This window comes from Drosophila pseudoobscura, chromosome X, assembly GCF_009870125.1.
Source record: "Drosophila pseudoobscura strain MV-25-SWS-2005 chromosome X, UCI_Dpse_MV25, whole genome shotgun sequence".
Classification (NCBI taxonomy): domain Eukaryota; kingdom Metazoa; phylum Arthropoda; class Insecta; order Diptera; family Drosophilidae; genus Drosophila; species Drosophila pseudoobscura.
The window spans coordinates 45,537,787-45,562,901 of NC_046683.1; the positions used below are offsets into that span (position 1 = coordinate 45,537,787).

A 25,115-nucleotide genomic window follows, 5' to 3' on the forward strand; every position below is an offset into this window, starting at 1 on the left:
AAATATGTAAAGAACTGCAATTCAATTAAATAAAACCCGAGATAACTTGAATAATCGTTTAATCTTTTTGAAATTTAGCAATAAAGAAACCCACAGTGTCCAAATCGTTGCCGGGACCAAAGCGCTGCAGCAGCTTCGATTGAGCGGTCTCCAGATCCGGGAGTGGCAGGCCGGGACCCCCGTACCGAGGTGTGGCATCCAGCAGACGTAGTTCGGGATACTTTCTCAGCGCCCAGGCCACAATGCTCTCGCACTCGGCCTCGGTGACTGTGCAAGTGCTGTAGACGAGGATGCCGCCAGGGCGCAAAAGTTGGACAGCCTGTGCCAGAAGACGACGCTGGATGTTTGGATAGGATTTCAAGATCTTGGCCTGCTTAATGTTGCACAATAGCTGCGGACGGTTGCCCAGACCACTGCATGGGGCATCCAGAAGAATGCGATCGAAGCTGGCACATGGAAAGGGTGGAGCGGATGGGCACGACGAATCGCTTGACGCGGCCACTGCTTTTGTGGAGTCAAAGACGTGCGCCTGTATGCTCCGATAGTTGTTCCCCAGTTTCCCCAGCATGCCGCGCACACGACTCGCGGAGTTATCCAACGCCACGACGCACCCCTGATCGCCCATTAGCTCTGCTATGTGAGTAGTTTTGTTGCCCGGAGCGGCGCACATGTCCAGGATGCGTTCACCAGGCTGTGGGTCCAGGACACGCACGCATACAATAGAGGGCAGATTTTGCAGCAGGGCGTCTGCGCTGCTGAGGTCCCCAAGCGAGGGCACTCCACTGACATTCGATTGCATTTCAACGGCGATCCCTGTGGGAGCTTCATCCTTGTCATTGTACAGTTGATAGCGTTGCATTAGCACCTTGCCCACGCCCACATAGACCTTTTCCGAGTTCTCGTAACGCGTGGTCATCCCTCGCTTGCATTTGCCGGCCAAGTCAGCATAGACATTGACGCATTCCTGCAGCTGTGTGTTCGACTCCATGGCCAGAACGCCAGGGGCATAAATGTGAGCTCCCCGCAGCAGAGCAGCTCCGCAGCTGGTGTCCACAATGACTTCTTTGAGCGTAGGATCGGGTACGGACAACGCCAGTTCCGCCTCAAGGGGAGCTATGCACAGTACTTCGGGCAGATCCGCCAGGCCATAAATCCTCGGGGCCTGCTGGCCACATGGATATCTCCTTGCGAGATGCTCCTCCAATTGCGCTTTGTGCGTCTCTACATTGGTGCGCAGTCTGTTCACCCTGTAGGTGGTGACACGTGGAGTCCGACAGAGCCATTCCAAAAGTTGCGACACAGCTGCCGACTGAATAAAAACATTATATGAGATCAACAGTTTTAATATTTGAAAACCAGTGTTGCCTTATCGTTTTTGTGCACATGGTGCAAGCCGTAGAAACAACATTCTCACATTGACTTTAAGAATTTCGGCTTCCAGCAAACTGTTGCTCAGAAACGGAGTTTTTGGGTAGAACATGGAGCGCTAAGTTAGTTAAATACTTCGCCTCAACCAACTGTGAACTAACAAAAACAGGACTTTCTAACGCCGACTGTAATAAAGTAAACATACATATTTATGTAGGTATATGTTTCATTTCGATATCTATCATTTGCGTGCGTATAAATTTCGATATTTATTGAAGAAGAGACGTGGCAGCATTTCAAAGCATATACCATCTGTAACATTGTCGTCTCACTCTAACACACGCCATGCCGCAACGTTTATGTTGGTGAGTTTGCAGTTTTTTCAACGGCAAGTGTATTCTCGGTCAAGTTTTTTTTGCTCTGTGATTTTTGACATTTCCAAGCAGAAATTTCTAAAATTTCCGCTCAAATTTGTGTGCATTTGATTCAATTAGTTGGTGCGTATTTGACTTTAGTCAAAATCAGGGGTAGTGTATGAGAAAAATGGATTTATTTTCTTGGTCTAAAGTGTGGACAGTGTTCGTGTGTTCGTATTAGTGTAAGCCATTTCTACACATACACACACACACACACACAAACATACCCACACACAACTTAGAACGTACACCGCTGTGGGGAGTTTTGGTGATAAATAGTATCGGAAATCGCCGAAAATGTATCGTCTAAAAATTGTTTATTAACTTGCCCACTACAAATTATCAAAGTTCCTAAATGGTGTTTTGTTTATTTTTTTTTACTTGTTTACTTCATATCGAACATTTGGTCAATGTATTATATAATTTCAAAGTTTTTTCGACTTTGGCCCCTTGATAAAAGAATTAGTAATACTTATCGCCCATCACACATTCCTCATATCGATATTTTTTCCATCATATTTCTCTTCACAATTCGGTGTGTGGTGTGTTTGGCAGCAGAGAAAATTTAATAAAAGGAAAATCCACAAAAGAAGCTCAAATAAATCGGTAAATAAAACGTGTAATGTGCAGTTAAAAAATCCCCACCTGGATTCATTGACACTAGTGCAGAATAGACAGAATATTGCACTGTATTTAAAAAAACAAGGTCTTGCCGCCGTCGCATTTCACCAACCTCAAAGGGAGAAAAAAAAGCATACGTCACTCACACAGACGCACACTAACCACGTATAAATTTCAGAGCAATGGCTCTCTCTGCATCCAATTTGAAATTTACCGACAAGAAAATCTAAATATGTACATATACTGCTGATGCTATCCTGAAATCCGCCGTATGTGAGGATACAATAGGGATTTCAATTCAATTGGCACAGGGCGTCCGGTCCGACTCGACAACGTAATAGGCAACCCTAGAGTGTGGCTCATGGGTGTGTGAGTGTGTGCGTGTGCAGGGTGTTGGTGTAGCTGCCGTCGCTTCTTGTCGTCGTCGTAGTCGTCGTCGCTTGGCAAATAAAAGTTGCTACGTGTAGTTTTCGTTTTCTTTTCCGGCATACAATTTCTACTGTTCATTTCTCCATTTTGATTAGTTGATCCGAAGCAACATAAACACAAAACTTTGGTAATTATCACTAAATTTGAGTGTATCTCAAAATTTGCGTGATGTTTCTTTTTTATTTGCGCATTATGTTTCGTTGGCAACGCTTTGCTGTTCGTGCGCGAGGGGAGTGCGACGAAGAGCAGGGGACATCGTCTTCGGTTCTTTAATTAAAACTTTAATTGAATTGCACATTGGAGCAGGAGAGAGTGCTGGTTGTACAAATGTAACGCACACACAAATCCACTCGGAGCCACTTGGACTCTGTAGCTGGTCGCCGGGTGACTCACCGCAGATTTAGAACTTACACTCTCCGAGATTGCGAATTTCCATCTAGCCTCTCGCCTCTGGCTTTATCATTTTACGCGCATTCCAGCTTATACACGTTTCGTGAATGAGACGGGGTGGAGAAAAGGCGACCCTCCTGCAGTGCCTCCGACTCGTCATCGTCTCCCAACAACAAAAATCAATATCTTATCAGTGGCGGCGGCCGCCGACATCGACATTCGCAGCCAGCAAAGCGGGCAACACATTGATATTATGGGCAAAAAATACTATACTATATTTCCCAAACGGCCGAGCTTTTTTTTTTTTAAGTTGCGTTTAATTTGCGTTGTTTTTCAAAGCAAAGCTCATGTCCGAACAGTTCCATGGGATTGTTGCTAAATTTCATAAGCGAATTGTTGTGACTCAGTTGTGGAAGCAATCAACACGTCAGCTTTGGGGGTAACGATTAAGCCAAACAAAAGAGTCTCTGCCTCGGGGCCCAATCTCAGACGGCTCGAACAATTCAGTGGGAAGGGCCTAACATATCATCACATCATAGCATCTTTTGTTTTATTTGTCACTCGAATCAGTTCCAGTTGCCACACCGATAAGTGAAGTTCAGTCCTGTAACATATGCCGGCATTATTGGTTAAATTTAATATCGATTTTGTTTGGTTTATTTGCAGATTCTCCAAGTCCAAGCACACAAGTCCAGAGTTTGCATATTATCAACAGCATTTGCAACTCGGATTTGAACTTGTAATAATTCCAGCCAAGCAAGAAGGCCACCAGCAGCAGCAGCAGCAGCATAACCGATTTCCTACTTCTCCAATCAAAAGAATCGAAATAAAAGCAAGCAACTATGGGAAACGTATTCGCCAATCTGTTTAAAGGCCTCTTTGGCAAAAAGGAAATGAGGATATTGATGGTCGGTTTGGATGCCGCTGGTAAAACCACAATTCTGTACAAACTCAAATTAGGCGAAATTGTTACAACGATACCTACCATTGGTAAGTGGACTAGCAGCTGGCTAGCTAGCAATTGTAGCTACTTTTCTCCTCGGTACTCATTCTCATGTGTGTTTTCTCTCTCTTTCACTCTCTCGACTCGGTTCCGACTAGGTTTCAATGTGGAGACTGTAGAATACAAGAATATTAGCTTTACAGTGTGGGATGTGGGCGGCCAAGACAAAATTCGTCCATTGTGGAGGCATTACTTCCAGAATACACAAGTAAGTGACTGGATCTTGGCACCTATCGCATCCAGAGACCCCCCGCCCCTTCCTTCTAGATGATGTTAACAACTTGTTATGATTAATACTATGATTATTCAAAGTTTATTTTGTTTCAAGACGGGACTGATATGTATCCCCCACACCCCCTAAAACAGATGCATCATTGCTTCAATTCTCCATGGATTCACTAATTGGAATACATTTTTGTTTTTTCTTGTTACAACAGGGTCTTATCTTCGTCGTTGACAGCAATGACCGAGAGCGTATCGGTGAGGCGAGAGAGGAATTGATGCGCATGCTGGCGGAGGACGAGCTTCGAGATGCAGTCTTACTAATATTCGCCAACAAACAGGTAAGCATGCGAATTGCGAGACGAACCGAATCGGTTGCCACATAACACACCAAAGCGGTGACAAACTCCATTAACGAATATGTGTGAAACAGAAAATGTATGCATACATACATACGTTGATAAGAGCCGGCAGTTGTTGCAAACATATGTGTGTATGCCAGCCGATGGCAGCAACAGACCGTGCACCTTTGTTGATTATGTGGCACCGCCAGAGACCCCCTCTTAGATGATGTTAATAACTTGTTATGATTGATACTATGATTATTCAAAGTTTATTTTGTTTCAAGACGGGACTGATATGCCAATTATTGTCACCACACAGAATATTTGTTGCAATTATCCCAAAAAAAACTCACATAATCCCATTTTTTTATTGAATCGTTGTAGGATCTGCCAAATGCAATGAATGCGGCTGAAATTACCGACAAGCTCGGTTTGCACTCACTCAGAAACCGCAACTGGTACATTCAAGCGACGTGTGCAACTAGCGGCGATGGACTCTACGAGGGACTCGACTGGTTGTCCAATCAGCTGAAGAATGCTAATCGCTAATTAAACATACACTAAAACTACAACCACAACAACAAAAAACAACAACAGCAACAACATAAATACACACTAACTTTGATTTCAAGCAAAGCAGAAACAGAAGCAGAAAGCAACCATCAGAAACACCAACAGACAGACAAAACAGACACAGGAAAACGGCGGAAATCCTATCCTCATCAAGAAGGAACAACAACAACAGCAACAACAACAGCAGCAACAACAACAACAACAGCAGCAACAACAACAACAACAGCAGCAACAACATCAACAACAACAACAACAGCAGCAACAACAACAACAGCAACATAAACAACAAGAGTAGAGATCTTCGCATAACTTAAAAGGCTCCTCCTTCCTGTCCGTTGAGAACACAAGAAATTGAAATTGCAAGAACAGATCTTTTCAAGCAGCATCAGCATATAAAAGAACGCTATAATTTAATTTAAATTTATATACATAATTATTGGATGTTTAAAAACGAAACGATTAAAGGAGAACCCCAACCAATCGCAAAAGAAAAAAAAGGAAACAAAACACTAAAGTATATGGTAAAAATGTCTTTTTTAAGTTATTTTTGTCCTCTCTCCCTCTCCCCCCCTCATCAATATATATTTCTTTTTAATTTTATAAATATAAAAGTAATATTAATGAGAAGTAATAAACAACAAAAACCATTTTAATTTTTAACACTTTCGTTTCGTGTCGTCGCTTGGCAAAAAACAAAAAAAGAAAACCCATAAAACAAACACACGCATATACATAAAACCATATTAAAACGGAAAACGTACTATTTAAAAGGTAATTCTAAATAAAATTTAAATAAATAAAACCGGCTGGACATTTTTATAATACGAAATAAATAATTTTTTTTCGACAATACCCGTTTTCTTTTGTTGTGGTCTATCGATAACGATATTTTCAAGCGCTTGAAGTTTTGCAACACTGTTCATTTTGACGTTTGACGTTTTCCCACACTAGCTACCCCAATTTGTGTAAATGCATGAAAAATTCACCCCGAATTGTGAGATTGTTTCAATTATTAAATAAAAAGAAAACTCAGCATGTCTGCAAAGCAAAATTCAAAGAAATTCAAGTGGGCGTTGGACTTTAATGGAAGGTAAATGCAATTTTGAATTGAGTATTTGATATGTGTATGTGCGGCATAAGAGATATTTTCACACCCCATTTCGTTTTTCCCGAGCAGCAAAAATTCGGAAATTCCATCTCCGCTGGGCTACAATCCAAGTGCAGTGGTAAATCAAACCGAAGTCGTACGCGATCAGCGTTTGGTTATCAAGAAATCATGGGATCTGGCTCTAGGACCGCTGAAGAATGTAAGTGAATAGTCGACCATGCAGGCTCCATGCTGGACGTAATAACCTTTGGATTCATTGCAGATACCCATGAACCTGTTCATCATGTACATGTCCGGTAATTCTATATCGATTTTCCCAATTATGATGGTCGGCATGATGCTGGTGCGGCCAATCAAGGCAATGTTCACAACCCAAGTTACCTCGAAAATGGCCGAAGGCGCCCAGGGAACTGGTCAGCGCATTGTCTACTTTCTGGGAAACCTGGCAAACGTAGCGCTGGCCCTTTACAAATGCCATAGCATGGGCCTGTTACCCACACACGCCTCTGACTGGCTGGCCTTTGTCCAGCCCCAAACTCGCTTGGAATATTATGGAGGAGGAATATCATTTGTCTAGTTTGTAATAATTGGTGGCGAATATGTACATTGAACGTCACTTTATTTGATCATAGTAGATACATTTGTTTAAATTAAAACCCTAACATGGCATTTTTCAATCATCCAAGATCTTCTTGGCCTCCTTTTTGATGTCATGAACGATCTGTTCGGCGGCCGACCTGTGGAGAGTGAAATGAAATTAGAATGCGTTCAGGCGCACTTTAATTTAACTTATATTTAACCTAATTTATTGGATAAATGAGTCCCCTATGATCTGTTGATCGTTTGTTCTCCCTCACCAAATGATAATTAATAACCACAACCAAAGGTCGGTCTAATGTTTTATTCTAACAATGAATTTTTGTAGTGTGACTGGTGGTAGTGAACGACAATGGCCGTTTAGATTATAGATTATTAGATTATATCTAATCTGGAATTACTTTTTCTTGTTGTCGTCAATTAGCTCTCGTATCTTTTCGTTCATTCGCTGGACCAACTTTTGGGGGTCATCGACACGGGGCACCTGGAAACAGATAACCACAAAACCACCCATACATAGTTTTATTATTTTCAGTAGAGACAATTTAAGTGTAGGGGTGGAAGGCGTACCTCATAGTTTTGAGATATGTAGATGCCCGTGTAAATTCCGGCTCCAAATGTCAGCTGCAAGGGAAGACAGACAAAAAGAAAACTGTTAAAATTTGTTGCATTGGTTGGTTGGTCCCACTTCTGGCTGACCAGAGAGAAGTACAGTGTTCGTTTGAAGTTCCAGAATGGCTTTTTTGGGCAGTAGGGAATCGTGTCTTGCATCTCAGGACAGCAGCTGTAGGAGGGGCGGCCGTTGCCCGCTCCACATCTGGCTTTCATCAGTTGCAGACCGACTCCAAGCAACTTCATTTTTGTGAAATTTATGTAAAACTATTAATTTTTATTGATTTGACCAAAGTAGATATCTTTTTGAAGCTTTACCAGTTGACATTTTTCCAAGAGATTACTGTGATTTCATTTGGGGATTGGGTTCGTTGTCGCCTATTATATAACCTTGAAAGCGCTTGTCTAATATCCAAATTTGTATGTTTTTGTTGGCCAAAAGGTTGTTTTGATGATGACGAGGTACCGCGGCAACAACGTCACCGCCGCAAAAAGAAGAACCACAAATTGATGATATATCCATAAACTTGATGCTATGTATTTATGCACACATAAATGGGCTTTTCTCTGCACAAACACTGTGCTATAATATTAGAAAATGCAACTTACCAAAAACTTAAGCATTGTCGAATAATTGAAGCCACTTTTGCCTTCACCCGCCGCCAGTTTAATATGTGTGAGGGAGAGTGTGTGTGTAAGAAATGTCAAACGCAGATTTGCGTGTGTATGTGTGCGCGAACAGCTGATTTCACTTTTAACTTTTTACAGAGATTAGATAATCTCAGTTAGTGCTGCTGCCGTGCCCTGCTCTCTGGTTGTACAATTACTCTACGAAATAGTGTGATTTAAGTTGCACTTGATAGCCGATTTAATAAATAATTTTCCTCTAAGTGGCTATTCAAATGCAAGCGACAAACGCTACTATCAAGAGTGGTGGACTGGGAGAAAATGATATAGACACAAGGAAAACACAAACAGCCAAAAATAAAACTTGTTCGTGGCTGTCAGGTTCAGTGTGGTAAATTTATGTCTGTCTGGACAGCTAAAAGCCATAATTAATTTGCATATTTCCAGCTTTCTAAATTAAAATTAAAGCCTCAGTCTTTTTTCGGGAAATTTGTTCAAATATTTCGTTTCTTGCGCCAAATTTTCTTCACCGTTTTTAGTGCAGCCCTGCCATGATAAAACGTTTCGCAGCACTACTGCCAGAAGTTTTTACAGAAATTAAAGAAAATTTAAATTAAATCAAAATCCGTTTCTGGATACCTTAGAATCACACTCCGCAGAGAGTGCAAAGGTATTCTTTTACTTTTACTATGCATACATATTAATTTGTACAGTAAACGACGTTAGACATGAATTGCACACTGCACAGGTAACATTTAAATTCAGAAAATACACTAACTTAAGCCTATAGACGGTCATCGGACGGGATGCATGTTCATCGTTGCAGTTTGTGTGTCCACTAGGCAGTCACTGCAGGCCGCGTCTTAAGGTAGACGAACAGCACTACAAATAACGCTAAGACGCCCATGGCCGGCAAAACAATTGTACGAATTTTTCCTTGAATTTCCACATTATCTAGTTTACGCTCCTTCTTCTGCTTGCGCGTCTCCTTGACCTTGCCTTTTAATTGACGCATTTTCTGTAATATCGAACTATTAGGCACACGATTATTTGATTATTTGATCCACTTACGCTTTGGCTGGCAGCACCACACACCTGTGGGGGAGAAACTTTGGTGACGTGTAGAGTTTTTTTAATGCGTACGCTTGCGTGTTCTTCTGCATGTGGATATGTATAATTAGAATAACAACAAACACGTGCGACAGAGCGGCAACGACAAGTTGGTCGATTCTACCGCTACGCTCAACAAGTTTTATTTGTTAGCCCCAAAAGAAAGTTCGTTTTTTGTAGTCGTTTTTGGTATGGGAATTGTTGACACAGCTGATGCGAAACTCAGTGCTGTAAAATGACAGTTTTGACGGGCGCGCATTTTAAATTATGTGCTCAAGTACTTTTACTTTGGCAAAATTTTGTGACGCTACTTTTGGACGGGGTTATTGCTCTCTTATTTCTGGATGTGGTTCTGGTTCAAGAATTATGCAAGGTTCCAGGTCTTACTGCGAATATGTCGCAAACGAACATTATGTATTAGATCCCAGGGTCTTCGGCTCTGGTGTCCGCCTAACGACGCGCCATTATAAGCCATTGTTTTTTTCCTTCTGAGAGAATATTTCATGATATATTTCCCCGGATAACTTTAACTTTTCCGTGTCCTACACCGCTCTGGTGATTTTCCCATTTGAACTCAGTTGGCGCGCGCGCATTCTTTTTTTACAGGGCTCAGGCGATGTGTTGCCAGATCGATACTGCATCCACGATCGCGTGCACCGCGCCAGCAGATGGTACATACATATAATATTTAGCTACCTGCACACTCTACGACGTACGACGTAAGTGCTTCGCAGGTGCATACATTACCGAAATCGATTCCTTGTTTTCCCCTCTATTCATGTTTTCCATTGACAGTTTTTACTTGGTTCTCCTTTTTTCATTCCTTCCAGCTCTATTCGCCGAGACCCTCTCTGGCCATAAGCTGATATGCCTCGATCTCCTTCTCTTAGCAGGTAAAGTTATTAAGTTATTATTTATTCATTTACTTTATTTAACTCTTCCTCTCATCTCAGCAGGTTGACCACCATCGCTTACCAGGAGGGTGACGCATCCTTTTGACGGCTTTTTACTCCAGGAACCTGACCGGTTGACAACGCGAACTCTCGGCTCCTGCGCACGGGTTCACGATGCCACGAGGGGTGCGTGTCAACATAACCCCGTGCGCCCCTGATTCCAATCGCGGGAAGCTGTGCCTGGGCGACCTTTGGGTCCAGGCACTGCCATGGCAATCTGCCTTACGTCCCACGCTGCTTTCTCCGCCTTTCCAGTCCGCTCTCCGTCGGCACCTCCTCCCCATCCTCTCGGGAGGTTCAAGGGATGTCTTCTTGGCTCAACTGACGAAACCACTGGCTGCTACTGACATGCTACTGGCCATAGCCATGATGCCACTGCTGTGTCGCTAAGTCGACAATGTGGTGTCCCGTCCGTTGCAGCATGGACAAGTGATCAACGGCTCACGCGCACGGAAAATATTGTGAGCAACCCCCCATTCACACGCCATCGAATCAAACGCTGGGCTTAGAGACGCGTAAGTAAATCAGTATATAAATATGGACATATCTTAAGATGTATTTTCCTTCACAGAGGACTAATGTACCCTTGGATTTGCCTCGAGCCGAGTCGTACCACCACAGTCCTATCAGACAGCAGGACAGAAGCGAACCCTTTGCAAGATCCCAACCTAACAAGTCATCGTCATCCTTCGACCTGGCCATCGACAACAAGTACTTTGACTATGACAATCAAGAGAGGAGCTACGCGGGCTACTAGACTCTAGATAGATTTCGTTGTTGTTAAGTTTAGGGATATACGCGTCCATACATACATATATGTATGTATTTAGATAGTAGATACAAATGTTTCCCACTTGTTTATTTATTTATACTAAGCTAAGTAATGACGAATAAAACTATTGAAAAATCGTCCTTGCTGTATCCTGTATCGGAACAACTATCCAGATTACAAAAGGTGTGGCACGCCCAGATCGGATCACAAAGAGCGCAGAAAACTCAATCTTTTTGATTGGGAAAAATGTCCTTGATCCTTGATAAGGACTTCATTAAATCAAGGAGATTTTTTCGACCGCAGGAAGCGACCGTCGCACGTCTAGATCGGCCCACTAATAGCCGGAAAAACTATATGTGTATGGCAGGTGCTGTTAGCGAAGGATCAAGGACATTTTTTGATTACAGAAAGCCGTCGCATGTCGCGATCGGGCAACGAATAATGGAGAAAACAAGATATATATGCCTAGGAAAATATCCTTAATCCTTGGTCCTTGATAAGGACTTCATCAGATTAAGGATGCTATTCCGATCACAGGAAGCCTTCGGACGACTAGATCGGGCTTCAAGTAACGAAGAAAACAACAATAGTTGTTGTTGTACAACAATAACTCTCAACGACCAAAGAAAATATGAAAACGAAACAAATTTTTAAAAGAATTAAAAAAAACCAGCGACCTTCTGTTGATTTCTGTTTGCCTGGTATCCCAGATTTGAAATTAACGTTTTTCTCCCTCTGAGCGGCCAAAGAAAATATGAAAAAAACGTTACAATAAAATAAAAAGGAATTAAAAAAAAACCAGCGGCTTTTTGCTATTTCTGTTTGCCTGGTATTCCAGATTTGAAATTAACGTTTTTCTCCCTTTGAGCGGCCAAAGAAAATATGAAAAAACGTAAAAATAAAATAAAAAGAATTTGAAAAAACGAGCGGCTTTTTGCTATTTCTGTTTGCCTGGTATCCCAGATTTGAAATTAACGTTTTTCTCCCTTTGAGCGGCCAAAGAAAATATGAAAAAACGTAAAAAAAAATAAAAAGAATTTGAAAAAAACGAGCGGCTTTTTGCTATTTCTGTTTGCCTGGTATCCCAGATTTGAAATTAACGTTTTTCTCCCTTTGAGCGGCCAAAGAAAATATGAAAAAAACGTAAAAATAAAATTAAAAGAAATTTGAAAAAAACGAGCGGCTTTTTGCTATTTCTGTTTGCCTATTTCTTTTTCCCATATTTGAAATTAACGTTTTTCTCCCTTTGAGCGGCCAAAGAAAATATGAAAAAAACGTAAAAATAAAATTAAAAGAAATTTAAAAAAAACGATCGGCTTTTTGCTATTTCTGTTTGCCTGGTATCCCAGATTTGAAATTAACGTTTTTCTCCCTTTGAGCGGCCAAAGAAAATATGAAAAAACGTAAAAATAAAATTAAAAGGAATTTAAAAAAAGCAGCGGCTTTTTGCTATTTCTGTTTGCCTGGTATCCCAGATTTGAAATTAACGTTTTTCTCCCTTTGAGCGGCCAAAGAAAATATGAAAAAAAACGTAAAAATAAAATTAAAAGAATTTGAAAAAAAAACGAGCGGCTTTTTGCTATTTCTGTTTGCCTGGTATTCCAGATTTGAAATTAACGTTTTTCTCCCTTTGAGCGGCCAAAGAAAATATGAAAAAACGTAAAAATAAAATAAAAAGAATTTGAAAAAAACGAGCGGCTTTTTGCTATTTCTGTTTGCCTGGTATCCCAGATTTAAAATTAACGCTTTTCTCCCTTTGAGCGACCAAAGAAAATATGAAAAAAACGTAAAAATAAAATTAAAAGGAATTAAAAAAAAACGAGCGGCTTTTTGCTATTTCTGTTTTCCTGGTATCCCAGATTTGAAATTAACGTTTTTCTCCCTTTGAGCGGCCAAAGAAAATATGAAAAAAAGTTACAATAAAATTAAAAGGAATTAAAAAAAAACCAGCGGCTTTTTGCTATTTCTGTTTGCCTGGTATTCCAGATTTGAAATTAACGTTTTTCTCCCTTTGAGCGGCTAAAGAAAATATGAAAAAACGTAAAAATAAAATAAAAAGAATTTTAAAAAAACGAGCGGCTTTTTGCTATTTCTGTTTGCCTGGTATCCCAGATTTGAAATTAACGTTTTTCTCTCTTTGAGCGGCCAAAGAAAATATGAAAAAACGTAAAAATAAAATTAAAAGGAATTTAAAAAAAGCAGCGGCTTTTTGCTATTTCTGTTTGCCTGGTATCCCAGATTTGAAATTAACGTTTTTCTCCCTTTGAGCGGCCAAAGAAAATATGAAAAAACGTAAAAATAAAATTAAAAGGAATTAAAAAAAAGCAGCGGCTTTTTGCTATTTCTGTTTGCCTGGTATCCCAGATTTGAAATTAACGCTTTTCTCCCTTTGAGCGGCCAAAGAAAATATGAAAAAAACGTAAAATAAAATTAAAAGAAATTTAAAAAAAAACGATCGGCTTTTTGCTATTTCTGTTTGCCTGGTATCCCAGATTTGAAATTAACGTTTTTCTCCCTTTGAGCGGCCAAAGAAAATATGAAAAAACGTAAAAATAATATTAAAAGAAATTTGAAAAAAACAAGCGGCTTTTTGCTATTTCTGTTTGCCTGGTATCCCAGATTTGAAATTAACGTTTTTCTCTCTTTGAGCGGCCAAAGAAAATATGAAAAAACGTAAAAATAAAATTAAAAGGAATTAAAAAAAAGCAGCGGCTTTTTGCTATTTCTGTTTGCCTGGTATCCCAGATTTGAAATTAACGTTTTTCTCCCTTTGAGTGGCCAAAGAAAATATGAAAAAAACGTAAAAATAAAATTAAAAGAAATTAAAAAAAAACGATCGGCTTTTTGCTATTTCTGTTTGCCTGGTATCCCAGATTTGAAATTAACGTTTTTCTCCCTTTGAGCGGCCAAAGAAAATATGAAAAAAAACGTAAAAATAAAATTAAAAGAATTTGAAAAAAAACGAGCGGCTTTTTGCTATTTCTGTTTGCCTGGTATCCCAGATTTGAAATTAACGTTTTTCTCCCTTTGAGCGGCCAAAGAAAATATGAAAAAACGTAAAAAAAAATAAAAAGAATTTGAAAAAAACGAGCGGCTTTTTGCTATTTCTGTTTGCCTGGTATCCCAGATTTGAAATTAACGTTTTTCTCCCTTTGAGCGGCCAAAGAAAATATGAAAAAAACGTAAAAATAAAATTAAAAGAAATTTGAAAAAAACGAGCGGCTTTTTGCTATTTCTGTTTTCCTGGTATCCCAGATTTGAAATTAACGTTTTTCTCCCTTTGAGCGGCCAAAGAAAATATGAAAAAAACGTAAAAATAAAATTAAAAGAAATTTAAAAAAAACGATCGGCTTTTTGCTATTTCTGTTTGCCTGGTATCCCAGATTTGAAATTAACGTTTTTCTCCCTTTGAGCGGCCAAAGAAAATATGAAAAAAACGTAAAAATAATATTAAAAGAAATTTGAAAAAAACAAGCGGCTTTTTGCTATTTCTGTTTGCCTGGTATCCCAGATTTGAAATTAACGTTTTTCTCCCTTTGAGCGGCCAAAGAAAATATGAAAAAAAACGTCAAAATTAAATTAAAAGAAATTAAAAAAACGATCGGCTTTTTGCTATTTCTGTTTGCCTGGTATCCCAGATTTGAAATTAACGTTTTTCTCCCTTTGAGCGGCCAAAGAAAATATGAAATAACGTAAAAATAAAATTAAAAGGAATTAAAAAAAAGCAGCGGCTTTTTGCTATTTCTGTTTGCCTGGTATCCCAGATTTGAAATTAACGTTTTTCTCCCTTTGAGTGGCCAAAGAAAATATGAAAAAAAACGTAAAAATAAAATTAAAAGAAATTAAAAAAAAAACGATCGGCTTTTTGCTATTTCTGTTTGCCTGGTATCCCAGATTTGAAATTAACGTTTTTCTCCCTTTGAGCGGCCAAAGAAAATATGAAAAAAACGTAAAAATAAAATTAAAAGAAATTTGAAAAAAACGAGCGGCTTTTTGCTATTTCTGTTTGCCTGGTATCCCAGATTTGAAATTAACGTTTTTCTCCCTTTGAGCGGCCAAAGAAAATATGAAAAAAACGTAAAAATACAATTAAAAGAAATTTAAAAAAAACGATCGGCTTTTTGCTATTTCTGTTTGCCTGGTATCCCAGATTTGAAATTAACGTTTTTCTCCCTTTGAGCGGCCAAAGAAAATATGAAAAAAACGTAAAAATAATATTAAAAGAAATTTGAAAAAAACAAGCGGCTTTTTGCTATTTCTGTTTGCCTGGTATCCCAGATTTGAAATTAACGTTTTTCTCCCTTTGAGCGGCCAAAGAAAATATGAGAAAAACGTAAAAATAAAATTAAAAGAATTTGAAAAAAACGAGCGGCTTTTTGCTATTTCTGTTTGCCTGGTATCCCAGATTTGAAATTAACGTTTTTCTCCCTTTGAGCGGCCAAAGAAAATATGAAAAAAACGTAAAAATAAAATTAAAAGGAATTAAAAAAAAGCAGCGGCTTTTTGCTATTTCTGTTTGCCTGGTATCCCAGATTTGAAATTAACGTTTTTCTCCCTTTGAGCGGCCAAAGAAAATATGAAAAAAACGTAAAAATACAATTAAAAGAAATTTGAAAAAAACAAGCGGCTTTTTGCTATTTCTGTTTGCCTGGTATCCCAGATTTGAAATTAACGTTTTTCTCCCTTTGAGCGGCCAAAGAAAATATGAGAAAAACGTAAAAATAAAATTAAAAGAATTTGAAAAAAACGAGCGGCTTTTTGCTATTTCTGTTTGCCTGGTATCCCAGATTTGAAATTAACGTTTTACTCCCTTCGAGCGGTCGCAATTTGAAAGCTGTTGTTGTACAACATTACATTACAACACGTTATTTTAGGCCCGACCGGGACGTGCGGCGGCTTCCTGTGTTTGGAATAACATCCTTGATCTGATGGAGTCCTTATCAAGGACCAAGGATTAAGGATATTTTCCTAGGCATATATATTTTATGTTTTCCCTTATTTGGGACTCCATTAGGGCCTGCCATGGCCCAGTATGATCAGAATGTGTCCTTGATCCTTTGGTAGGGACTCCAACAACCCCAACCATACATTTTTAGTTTTCTCGGCTATTTGTGGGGCGATCTGGGCTTGCGGTGGCTTCTTGTGATCCAAAAAATATCCCTGATCTATTGGAGTCCTTATCAAGGACCGAGGATCAATGATATTTCCTGCAGACATATATATCTTGTTTGAACGGGGTTACCATAGCCCGCCGTGATCAGAATAATGTCCTTGATCCTTCGGTAAGGACTCAAACAATTTTCTTGGATTTTTTGTTGTTCCGATACAGGATACAGCAAGGACGATTTTTCAATAGTTTTATTCGTCATTACTTAGCTTAGTATAAATAAATAAACAAGTGGGAAACATTTGTATCTACTATCTAAATACATACATATATGTATGTATGGACGCGTATATCCCTAAACTTAACAACAACGAAATCTATCTAGAGTCTAGTAGCCCGCGTAGCTCCTCTCTTGATTGTCATAGTCAAAGTACTTGTTGTCGATGGCCAGGTCGAAGGATGACGATGACTTGTTAGGTTGGGATCTTGCAAAGGGTTCGCTTCTGTCCTGCTGTCTGATAGGACTGTGGTGGTACGACTCGGCTCGAGGCAAATCCAAGGGTACATTAGTCCTCTGTGAAGGAAAATACATCTTAAGATATGTCCATATTTATATACTGATTTACTTACGCGTCTCTAAGCCCAGCGTTTGATTCGATGGCGTGTGAATGGGGGGTTGCTCACAATATTTTCCGTGCGCGTGAGCCGTTGATCACTTGTCCATGCTGCAACGGACGGGACACCACATTGTCGACTTAGCGACACAGCAGTGGCATCATGGCTATGGCCAGTAGCATGTCAGTAGCAGCCAGTGGTTTCGTCAGTTGAGCCAAGAAGACATCCCTTGAACCTCCCGAGAGGATGGGGAGGAGGTGCCGACGGAGAGCGGACTGGAAAGGCGGAGAAAGCAGCGTGGGACGTAAGGCAGATTGCCATGGCAGTGCCTGGACCCAAATGTCGCCCAGGCCAAATGACACAGCCTCACGCGATTGGAATCAGGGGCGCAGGAGCCGAGAGTTCGCGTTGTCAACCGGTCAGGTTCCTGGATTAGAAGGATGCGTCACCCTCCAGGTAAGCGATGGTGGTCATAACGGTGTCCACGGTCACGCCAGAGGTATTTCTGGCATCCGAAGGGGGCAACCTGCTGAAATGAGAGGAAGAGTTTAATAAAGTTAATGAATAAATAATAACTTAATAACTTTACCTGCTAAGAGGAGGAGATCGAGGCATATCAGCTTGTGGCCAGAGAGGGTCTCGGCGAATAGAGCTGGAAGGAATGAAAAAAGGAGAACCAAGTAAAAACTGTCAATGGAAAAGATAAATAGAGGGGAAAACAAGGAATCGATTTCGGTAATGTATGCACCTGCGAAGCACTTACGTCGTACGTCGTAGAGTGTGCAGGTAGCATCTGCTGGCGCGATGCACGCGATCGTAGATGCAGTATCCATCTGGCAACACCCAAACACCTGAGGGAGCCCTGAAAAATAATATGCGCCAGCTTATTTTAAATGGGAAAACCTCCAGAGCGGCGAAGGACACGGAGAACTTCAGGCCAAAGCCTCGGATGCTGGCTCCGATTGGAGTGTGCCCATTGGCTTTTTCGCTACGGTCACACTGTGCTCTATCAGCTGGTAATGTGCCCGTCTGTGGCTGTGGTATGGTCTCACTGTGAAGAGCGGGCGCGCCCTATTTTTCGAATTTTAATATTTATTTGTGCGGCTGGGCGTCACACCTAATAGCTCTATTAGAATATGTATACTATAATAATACCTATTCAAACCACATATAGTATCTTCTGCCTGCTTCCTGTATACTTGTTTCTCTTTCGCTATTCGGATTTATGCGGCTCGTTTTTGTTATTTTTCAATTTGCCGCTACTGCGTCTGTTGCTTGTTTTTCATTTTCAACTGCGCTGGCGTTGGAAAACATTCTCCCCAATGTAAAAACAGAAATGTCCACCCACCCACACTCCAGACCGACTGATTGGTAACTGATACGGCTACCACTGTCGTCGTCCCGTGTGGGCGAAAAGTGTGCCGCCCACACTAGTCGGGGTGTTCGGTAACCCATTTCGCTTTTTAATTACCCTGCCGCTTTGCTAAGCCCCTGTGGCTGCCTTCTATGTGGCAGCGAACTGGGGAGATATGCCACCAGATATGCCACTAACTGTTGCACCTTCACCTCTAAATGCGATTTCAAAAATGTTTGAGCAGTTCCAAATGCTCTTACGGGTCGTCTCTCATGTCTTTTGTGGCTTTGCCTTTGACTGATTCGTTGGGGGCAGGCAGGCAGTCACTGCTTAGGTTTCTGCAATGATTGTGATTCTGTTCTGGCCTTCTCAGCTCCTCAAATCCCCATCTGCGTTGGCTGCTGGACAACTTTAACGGAACGTAAATCCAATTGTATACATAATATTTGTTTCAGTGGTCAGTCATAGATATTTTCCCAAATCCGATCCCAGTAATCTCCTGGAATCTGGTAAAATTTCCAAACAAAATTCGTCAGTAAAAATTAATATTTGTAAATAAATTTCACAAAAATGAAGTTGCTGGGAGTCGGTCTGCAACTGATGAAAGCCAGATGTGGAGCGGGCAACAACCGCCCCTCCTACAGCTGCTGCCCTGAGATGCAGGACACGATTCCGTACTGCCCAAAGAAGCCATTCTGGAACTTCAAACGAACCCTGTGCTTCTCTCTGGTCAGCCAGTAGTGTGAAAACGCTCCAATGCAACACACTTTAACAGTTTCCATCTTTCCGCCTTCTTTTGCAGCTGACCTTTGGAGCCGGAATTTACACGGGCATCTACACATCCCAAAACTATCAGGTACAGCTGCACCTTCCAGTCTTAGATTAGCTCTACTGTTACATAAATCTGTTTCTAGGTGCCCCATGTAGATGATCCCCAAACGCTGGTCCAGCGAATGAACGACAAGATACGAGAGCTAATTGACGACACAAAGAAGAAGTAATTCCAGAATCGCTTCATATCAGCATCCACCTTCCGGCCTACAAAAATTCACTGTTAGAATAAAAAATTGGACTGACCTTTGGTTGTGGTTATTAATTATCATTTGGTGAGGGAGCACAACAGATTTACAGATCATAGGGGACTCATTTACCCAATAAATTAGGTTAAAATAAAGTGCGCCGAAACGCTTTCTAATTTCGTTAATTTAGTATCACTTTCCACAGATCAGCCGTTGAACAGATCTCGGATGATGGAAAAATGCCATGCTAGTCTTTTTATTTAAACAAATTTATTGACTTTGATCAAATAAAGTGACGTTCAATGAATATGTACGCCACAAATAAGTGCAAAAGTTAACAAAGGATATTCCGCCTTCATACTATTCCAGGCGTATTTGGGGCCAGTCAGAATCGTTTATGCCACCAACTGTTGCACCTTCACCTCTAAATGCGATTTCAAAAATGTTTGAGCAGTTCCAAATGCTCTTACGGGTCGTGTGTGTCTCTTGTGCCTCAGTTGTCTCATATGTCTCATGTGTCTTCTGTCTTGTGCCTTTGTCCGATTCGTTGGGGGCAGGTAGGCAGTCACTGCTTAGGTTTCTGCAATGATTGGCATTCCGTTGCGGCGTGCCCCATCTGCGTTGGCTGCTGCTGCTGGACACTTGATGAAGCAATAATAATGCAAAATGTTTGGCCGAGAACCGTTGCAAATCAACCGAGACGCACACGCCCAAGTTTGTGCATCGGTAATGAAGCATCCATCCTTCGGCTCCCCTCTATTCCCCTCTATTCTTGCCGCACCACTTCACTCCTCTCCATGCAGCGATCGTCGGTCGCCGCATTTTGGCATCTAATTTCGTCCATGGCCATAAAAGGCAGCCCGATCAGTTTGGACACGGATTATTGGCAACTATTTAGTCGGGGGCCCCCAAAATGGCCCAGAGCTGCCAACTTGGCTATGTCGTCACGTCAGGCAGCCCCGTAAATTGAGCCAGCTTTCCACCAGTTGCTCCTTTGATTTGGCCTGAATGTGCATGCGGCCAATGAGCCTGTCCAAAATGCATGTTTCCTGACCAGGCCCAAACAATCTTAGGACAGGCGGCCACAACAACCAGGGAGCCAGGGAGCTGCGATTCTAGTTCTGGCCAACGTTAACATGACTCTCGACTTGTTCGTTAGCAAAATCCAACCTGGTTGTCGTTGATTGGGCCAGAGCTAGAGCTAGAGCTAGAGCCAAAGCCAAAGCCAGAGTCAACTATTCGACTATTCGACTGACTGTCCGCCAGTCGTCAGTCGTCAGTCCTGCGGGGCAGGCCGAGACTCTGACTCTTTTAGTTAAACTCCTTGTTTTGATTGCCAAGTCGTAAAATGATGGATTACCGAGTTGGGATTTATTTCTTGTTACGGTCATAATAGATTATCTTTGCTCACTCATTGTCGGAGCAGCTCTCCCTCCCCTTCTCACCTCTCTCTCTCTCTCTCCCCGCATAAGCTGCACAAATGCTCGTTAGGTGCAGTGAGTGCCTACCGTTCGTTCGGTAAGCAGCTTTCTGTCTGTTCTTCCAGCCTAAGCTGGAGGCCAAGATTCGTTGTCGTCGTCTCAGAGATTTGGCATGTTGATGGAGCATGCCTAATCACATGGCTTTCGATCAGTAGTTGCAGGAGGCACAAGGGCAGGCGGCACGAGGGCAGGAGAAGCGCGCAATTAAACTATGAGCAAGATTAATTCTGGAAGCAGAAGCAGCAGCAGCAGCAGCAGCCTCTAGGAGTCGGAATATGTATCTTCGGGACATCATATCCCGGACAGAGCCAGTCAGTGTGTTCAACAGTAACAATCAACTTTTATTAGAATATATTTTATGGTGGCTAAGGTACGTCTCCACCATCCGCATCCCCATCCCCCGTCTTCTTGCGACTTATCCAAAGTAAGCGGCGTAGTACTGGGGCGCGGTAACATAGGCAGATGCCGCCTGTGGCAGTTGCGGGGCTGCGAATGCCGCCTGTGGCAGTTGCGGAGATGCAATGATTTTGGCGTATGCCGTTGGATGGACAAAGCCCACAGCTCCCGCCGGATAGTATGCGATTGTGGGTGTGAATGGGACTGCGGCTGGGACAGGCACGGCGCCTGGACCTCGACCTGGAGCTGGAGCTGCTGCTGGAACAGGAGCCGCTACCTTGGACATGGGCACCTCCACTTCCTCGGCGGCATCGTCGAGATCCTCCTGCGCTTCGCTGTTGGCCACCAGGCGAGCGGATTGCGGCTGGGCACTGGTGGCCACCAGCCGGGCGGACTGCGGCTGATCTCCGTCCGCGGGGAGGGGGAATTGCCTGGCCGGCTTGTAGCCAGCCGCTGGATAGGACGACTGTCGCTGCTGTTGCAGGCGGAGGCGCTGCTGTGCCACGCCCACATCCGCCTGGACCAGGCCCAGAACAAAGAGAGTGGCTAGCACACAGGCAACCGTCGAGCTGAGTTCCATTGTCATGACTACACGGTGCTCTGGCGGTGGGGCTGGAATATATATACATACGAGACCCCCGTCGAAAGGGGGCTCTGCTTAAGATGCGGATTGCGTGTGTGATCGAAGATGGGAGGGGCGGGTCCGGGTCCGGGTGCGGGTGCGGGTGCGGGAGCGGCTGCCACGACCTCCCGCTGACACTGACCCCAAAAGCGCGACACAAAACAGCTCAACACGATCCACAGCTGAATCAATCACGGGGCGCTGCTGCATTTGCATTTGCATTTACATTTGCAGCTACGAATATGGTTGATGTGTGGATTTTGGATGTGTATTTTGGATGTTATTGCATCGGCATCGGCATAGGCATCGGCATCCCCCCACATCAATATGCAGCCAATGTTCTAGCATGGGGCCTGGGCAGGCAGGTCTGTCTTTGTTTCGATTGGTTTTTGGGCATTTTCCAAAGTAATTCCCGACGGATTATGCAGATGGTGTAGGTAGCAGTTTAGTCACGTCCTCCCCCTCACAACACGCTTGACACTATAAATGAAGCCATCCCAAGACAAAGAGTTGGGGCAGGTTGCGGATCTGACTGACATAATGGACTGTAAATCGATTGAGTGCCCCCTTCCCTGCCCTCTTTCCCTTTTGAAAATTGTTTTAGATCTAATAACTTGTCCCCCCCACCCACACACACACCCTACATACCCCACACATTTGAATACCCATTTGTCTCCCCTTCCACGGGCTAATCAATACAAAGCGCCTTCATTAACTCCGGGCCGGAGGGACACTCCTACCGATTCCACATCGAATAAATTTCCCATAAGTTAGGCAGGCTTCGCTGCTCCATTGCCGGGCGATGAGAAATGCTCCATAAATCCAGGCGGAATGGCAGACAGTAGTGCCACTGGCTGCTGGCCGTTGCTGGTTGCTGGCTGCTGGCTGCTGGCCGAGTTGTCTAGCCCAATATTTACAGCAATTTCAATAAAAATGCAGCAACTAATTGATGTAATTAATTTATTAAATTACATTTGCCACTTTTTGCCGCCGCTTTGGTGCTTGGGTCTTGCCTGGAGGAGGCCCCATCCCCCACCACCCCTTCTGCCTTCTGCCTACTTCCTTCTGCCATACACTGCCTGCTGCTGACTGCCGGTTTTTCCTGCCGACTTGAGTCGACGCCATAGGAGGCATTCATTCGCAAACGGACAGAAGTCGGTAGTTGGCAGTCAGTTTATGGGCCAGAGAAACTGCAGATTCATCGCGTTTAGGCCAGAGATCTACACAGAGCCACAGAGCGAAAGAGAGAGAGAGAGAGAGAGAGAGAGAGAGAGAGAGAGAGAGAGAGGGAGAGAGATGTGGGGCATCATTAGCATGTGTCCGTAATGGCATTTCGACTGCAGACTAGCAGAACATGCGGCAACTGTACTTTGAATCGATTAACATTCGTTTATTGTTAATTGGCGGGAACAATCTCCCGAAATTGGTTTGGTTTGGTTTGCTTTGGTTCACCCTTCCATTCTGGCCAAGAATTGTGGCGTTTATACATACATATGTACTATAATTGTGGCAAATTTGAATCTCACTCGCATGCATCACAACCATCCAGCAGCCGTTCCAGCAGCCATTCCAGAGGTTCATTTGCACAAATGGAGGAGAATAACGCCCATGTTTTGTTGAATTCTCGGAAATCCACGCTCCATTCGCATTGGAAATGGCCCCGCCAGAGAAATCCATTTCCATGTGCGCAAAAACTGGGCGTCATATTTCAAAGGCAATCGGAGACTATATTCAGGTCCCATACCTCATCCAGCCACGCATGCGCTGTGGCTGTGGTGGTTCGCCGCGGGATTGTGGAGTGTTCGAGCAGAGCAGAGCAGAGCAGGAGAGTCCCCAGCTTTGAATTGATGCGCCCGGTGCACTCACAATTAATATTCGGCCAGGGGATCTCGGGCAGCCGGTAGCCCGGTAGCCGGTAGCCGGTCCTGTGGCCAGGCAAATTTCTCTAATGTCCGCCCGGTTTCCCCCATGCGCTCTCGTGATTTATTTTCGCTTTTAGTGTCTTTTATTTTATGATTTATGCAGGAACCGGTTGCTCCTAGAGGAGCTCTTTTGCCGAGTCTTTGCTGCATAGAATAATCGACGCGACGTATGTACAGTGTACACCTTCTGCCGGTGATCATCTCATCCAATCCCAATCCCAATCTAACCCAACCCCAGCCCCATCCCAGCCACATCTCATCCAATCGTTGATTGACTGCAATTGTGGTGCTCGTCACGTTCCTGGCGGACGATCAACTGCTGCTGACTCAGGGTTTTCCCGTCGCCCCGTCTACCCGTCTACCCGTCCCACCTTTGCTCCCCCGGTGGACATGGCAGGAATAGACGTAGACAAAGGCGGCGTTAACGACAATTGCGCGCTAATTATCGCCTCATGCGACGCACTGCAACTGCAACTGGTGGTGCTGCTGCTGCTGGGGACATGGGTATATGGGGATGCACCACTGCTGGTGCACTCTCAAAGGCATTCCTCGCAGGCGTGAATTGAATTCCCTGCATCATGGACATGGCGATGATGATGATGATGATGAATGGCGTTCAATGCGCGGCGGCCTGGTCGATGGCAACTGGTAACTACTTCATTTAGAGTTGGCTCTGACTTGGTGGCTGGCTGCTTGCTGCTTGCTGGTTGCTTGCTGGCTGGCTGGGTCGCGGATTTGATTTATGGCGCTGGAAATTAAAGTTGCGCACACTTCGGTGATGTTCCATGAGTTGCAGGAATGCGCTCCTAAGTGGCCCGCTCATTAGCTTGGACAATGCGTTGGTATTTGGGTTAGGTCTTGGCCATTATTGTGTTGTGTCATTCAGGAGAGAGGGAGAGGCAGAGTCAGAGGGCCAACAAGGAAGTGCGGAAGATTGCATTCTGCATCTGAATCCCAATCTGAATCTGAATCTTCTCCCGTCAATCTGTCCATCTGTCTTCGCCTTATCCCAGAGTCCCATTTCCTGACGCTCTTGGAACACCGCTAGGAAACCGACCCATCCAGCAACCAGTCAAAAAATCTCTGACAAATAATGTCAGAGCGAGGAGGGACCCAGACACAGACCCAGACCCAGATCCAGACCAGAAAGTGCTAGACCGAACATAGAACATAAATGGTTTGGTGTAAAGTGTCAGTTATCGGCACTGACAACTGTCAGTGCGATAAGACCACACAAGTCCCGATCTCAGTCTCAGTCGCAGTCCCAGTCCCAGTCCCGCTCTTCAATAGAAGACACACATATCTTCTCCAGCTCGTACTCGGACACGCAGCTTTTCAATTAGCTCTCATGCAACGGGAGGAGGAGCTTGGGCAGGGGCTTGGGCAGTGGCTGGGGCAGGGACAAGTTGCTGGAATTTTAAGGTACGAGGAGTACATGCGATAATTGTGAAATT

At 43.0% G+C, this 25,115-nt stretch overlaps 8 protein-coding genes and 2 long non-coding RNA genes across 15 annotated transcripts; 5 read left to right on the plus strand and 5 right to left on the minus strand.

Moving 5' to 3' along the window:
• Positions 1 to 42: 42 nt before the first annotated feature.
• LOC4813750 (tRNA (cytosine(72)-C(5))-methyltransferase NSUN6) lies at positions 43 to 1,763 on the minus strand. Its single transcript, XM_001353341.4, has 2 exons — positions 1,415 to 1,763; positions 43 to 1,309 (listed from the first exon to the last, which is right to left on the minus strand). Exons 1-2 carry the CDS (start codon positions 1,478 to 1,480, stop codon positions 59 to 61), a joined length of 1,317 nt encoding a protein of 438 aa, XP_001353377.2. The 5' UTR covers positions 1,481 to 1,763; the 3' UTR covers positions 43 to 58.
• On the plus strand, positions 1,730 to 5,549 carry Arf1 (ADP-ribosylation factor 1). Of its 3 annotated transcripts, none has more exons than XM_015187314.2 (5): positions 1,730 to 1,865; positions 3,891 to 4,214; positions 4,326 to 4,435; positions 4,665 to 4,790; positions 5,178 to 5,549. In XM_015187314.2, exons 2-5 carry the CDS (start codon positions 4,067 to 4,069, stop codon positions 5,340 to 5,342), a joined length of 549 nt encoding a protein of 182 aa, XP_015042800.1. In that variant the 5' UTR covers positions 1,730 to 1,865; positions 3,891 to 4,066; the 3' UTR covers positions 5,343 to 5,549. The 3 variants fall into 3 exon arrangements, with proteins under 3 accessions (XP_015042800.1, XP_015042799.1, XP_001353378.1); XM_015187313.2 differs by lacking the exon at positions 1,730 to 1,865 and adding an exon at positions 2,248 to 2,390; XM_001353342.3 differs by lacking the exon at positions 1,730 to 1,865 and adding an exon at positions 2,943 to 2,961.
• Positions 5,550 to 6,287: 738 nt separating this feature from the next.
• EMC4 (ER membrane protein complex subunit 4) lies at positions 6,288 to 7,136 on the plus strand. The gene is made up of 3 exons (XM_001353343.4): positions 6,288 to 6,456; positions 6,544 to 6,673; positions 6,737 to 7,136. Exons 1-3 carry the CDS (start codon positions 6,401 to 6,403, stop codon positions 7,049 to 7,051), a joined length of 501 nt encoding a protein of 166 aa, XP_001353379.1. The 5' UTR covers positions 6,288 to 6,400; the 3' UTR covers positions 7,052 to 7,136.
• Positions 7,077 to 8,597, minus strand: LOC4813491 (uncharacterized). 3 transcript variants are annotated; one of them, XM_015187315.2, is made up of 4 exons: positions 8,293 to 8,597; positions 7,642 to 7,695; positions 7,473 to 7,555; positions 7,077 to 7,211 (listed from the first exon to the last, which is right to left on the minus strand). In XM_015187315.2, exons 1-4 carry the CDS (start codon positions 8,305 to 8,307, stop codon positions 7,148 to 7,150), a joined length of 216 nt encoding a protein of 71 aa, XP_015042801.1. In that variant the 5' UTR covers positions 8,308 to 8,597; the 3' UTR covers positions 7,077 to 7,147. The 3 variants fall into 3 exon arrangements, with proteins under 3 accessions (XP_015042801.1, XP_001353380.1, XP_015042802.1); XM_001353344.3 differs by lacking the exon at positions 8,293 to 8,597 and adding an exon at positions 7,771 to 7,990; XM_015187316.2 differs by lacking the exons at positions 7,077 to 7,211; positions 8,293 to 8,597 and adding an exon at positions 7,771 to 7,990 and having other exon boundaries at positions 7,361 to 7,555.
• Positions 8,598 to 8,608: 11 nt separating this feature from the next.
• On the plus strand, positions 8,609 to 9,184 carry LOC117184957 (uncharacterized). The gene is made up of 2 exons (XR_004470434.1): positions 8,609 to 8,701; positions 8,758 to 9,184. It is a non-coding gene; the product is annotated as an uncharacterized lncRNA (long non-coding RNA).
• Positions 8,938 to 9,648, minus strand: LOC4813886 (single-pass membrane and coiled-coil domain-containing protein 4 homolog). Its single transcript, XM_001353345.4, has 2 exons — positions 9,382 to 9,648; positions 8,938 to 9,328 (listed from the first exon to the last, which is right to left on the minus strand). Exon 2 carries the CDS (start codon positions 9,323 to 9,325, stop codon positions 9,149 to 9,151), a length of 177 nt encoding a protein of 58 aa, XP_001353381.1. The 5' UTR covers positions 9,326 to 9,328; positions 9,382 to 9,648; the 3' UTR covers positions 8,938 to 9,148.
• Positions 9,649 to 10,028: 380 nt separating this feature from the next.
• LOC26533787 (uncharacterized) lies at positions 10,029 to 11,025 on the plus strand. 2 transcript variants are annotated; one of them, XR_004470432.1, is made up of 4 exons: positions 10,029 to 10,139; positions 10,251 to 10,313; positions 10,374 to 10,888; positions 10,945 to 11,025. It is a non-coding gene; the product is annotated as an uncharacterized lncRNA (long non-coding RNA). The 2 variants fall into 2 exon arrangements; XR_004470433.1 differs by having other exon boundaries at positions 10,377 to 10,888.
• Positions 11,026 to 16,745: 5,720 nt separating this feature from the next.
• LOC26534321 (uncharacterized) lies at positions 16,746 to 18,322 on the minus strand. Its single transcript, XM_015187317.2, has 5 exons — positions 18,216 to 18,322; positions 17,631 to 17,918; positions 17,457 to 17,519; positions 16,883 to 17,396; positions 16,746 to 16,826 (listed from the first exon to the last, which is right to left on the minus strand). Exons 1-4 carry the CDS (start codon positions 18,320 to 18,322, stop codon positions 17,300 to 17,302), a joined length of 555 nt encoding a protein of 184 aa, XP_015042803.2. The 3' UTR covers positions 16,746 to 16,826; positions 16,883 to 17,299.
• Positions 18,323 to 18,703: 381 nt separating this feature from the next.
• LOC6900464 (uncharacterized) lies at positions 18,704 to 19,299 on the plus strand. Its single transcript, XM_002134819.3, has 3 exons — positions 18,704 to 18,950; positions 19,024 to 19,077; positions 19,136 to 19,299. The coding sequence occupies exons 1-3, from the start codon at positions 18,792 to 18,794 to the stop codon at positions 19,220 to 19,222; spliced, it is 300 nt and encodes a 99-aa protein (XP_002134855.1). The 5' UTR covers positions 18,704 to 18,791; the 3' UTR covers positions 19,223 to 19,299.
• A 1,738-nt stretch (positions 19,300 to 21,037) lies between these two features.
• LOC4813240 (transcriptional regulatory protein AlgP) lies at positions 21,038 to 21,715 on the minus strand. Its single transcript, XM_001353346.4, has one exon. The coding sequence runs from the start codon at positions 21,701 to 21,703 to the stop codon at positions 21,137 to 21,139; it is 567 nt and encodes a 188-aa protein (XP_001353382.3). The 5' UTR covers positions 21,704 to 21,715; the 3' UTR covers positions 21,038 to 21,136.
• Positions 21,716 to 25,115: the final 3,400 nt, after the last annotated feature.

Coding starts and splice junctions, on each gene's coding strand:
- Arf1 (XM_015187314.2), top strand. CDS start 4,067: ATGGGAAACGTATTCGCCAATCTGTTTAAAGGCCTCTTTGGCAAAAAG. Junction 4,436..4,664: donor ATTACTTCCAGAATACACAA/GTAAGTGACTGG, acceptor TTGTTACAACAG/GGTCTTATCTTCGTCGTTGA. Junction 4,791..5,177: donor TAATATTCGCCAACAAACAG/GTAAGCATGCGA, acceptor GAATCGTTGTAG/GATCTGCCAAATGCAATGAA.
- LOC4813240 (XM_001353346.4), bottom strand. CDS start 21,703: ATGACAATGGAACTCAGCTCGACGGTTGCCTGTGTGCTAGCCACTCTC.
- LOC26534321 (XM_015187317.2), bottom strand. CDS start 18,322: ATGGGTTACCGAACACCCCGACTAGTGTGGGCGGCACACTTTTCGCCC. Junction 17,919..18,215: donor TCAGTCGGTCTGGAGTGTGG/GTGGGTGGACAT, acceptor CGCTCTTCACAG/TGAGACCATACCACAGCCAC. Junction 17,520..17,630: donor CACACTCTACGACGTACGAC/GTAAGTGCTTCG, acceptor CATTCCTTCCAG/CTCTATTCGCCGAGACCCTC.
- LOC4813886 (XM_001353345.4), bottom strand. CDS start 9,325: ATGCGTCAATTAAAAGGCAAGGTCAAGGAGACGCGCAAGCAGAAGAAG.
- LOC4813491 (XM_001353344.3), bottom strand. CDS start 7,929: ATGAAGTTGCTTGGAGTCGGTCTGCAACTGATGAAAGCCAGATGTGGA. Junction 7,696..7,770: donor GAACACTGTACTTCTCTCTG/GTCAGCCAGAAG, acceptor CTTCCCTTGCAG/CTGACATTTGGAGCCGGAAT. Junction 7,556..7,641: donor ACATATCTCAAAACTATGAG/GTACGCCTTCCA, acceptor ATCTGTTTCCAG/GTGCCCCGTGTCGATGACCC.
- EMC4 (XM_001353343.4), top strand. CDS start 6,401: ATGTCTGCAAAGCAAAATTCAAAGAAATTCAAGTGGGCGTTGGACTTT. Junction 6,457..6,543: donor GCGTTGGACTTTAATGGAAG/GTAAATGCAATT, acceptor TTTCCCGAGCAG/CAAAAATTCGGAAATTCCAT. Junction 6,674..6,736: donor CTCTAGGACCGCTGAAGAAT/GTAAGTGAATAG, acceptor GATTCATTGCAG/ATACCCATGAACCTGTTCAT.
- LOC4813750 (XM_001353341.4), bottom strand. CDS start 1,480: ATGTTCTACCCAAAAACTCCGTTTCTGAGCAACAGTTTGCTGGAAGCC. Junction 1,310..1,414: donor CCGAAATTCTTAAAGTCAAT/GTGAGAATGTTG, acceptor GTTTTTATTCAG/TCGGCAGCTGTGTCGCAACT.
- LOC6900464 (XM_002134819.3), top strand. CDS start 18,792: ATGAAGTTGCTGGGAGTCGGTCTGCAACTGATGAAAGCCAGATGTGGA. Junction 18,951..19,023: donor GAACCCTGTGCTTCTCTCTG/GTCAGCCAGTAG, acceptor CTTCTTTTGCAG/CTGACCTTTGGAGCCGGAAT. Junction 19,078..19,135: donor ACACATCCCAAAACTATCAG/GTACAGCTGCAC, acceptor ATCTGTTTCTAG/GTGCCCCATGTAGATGATCC.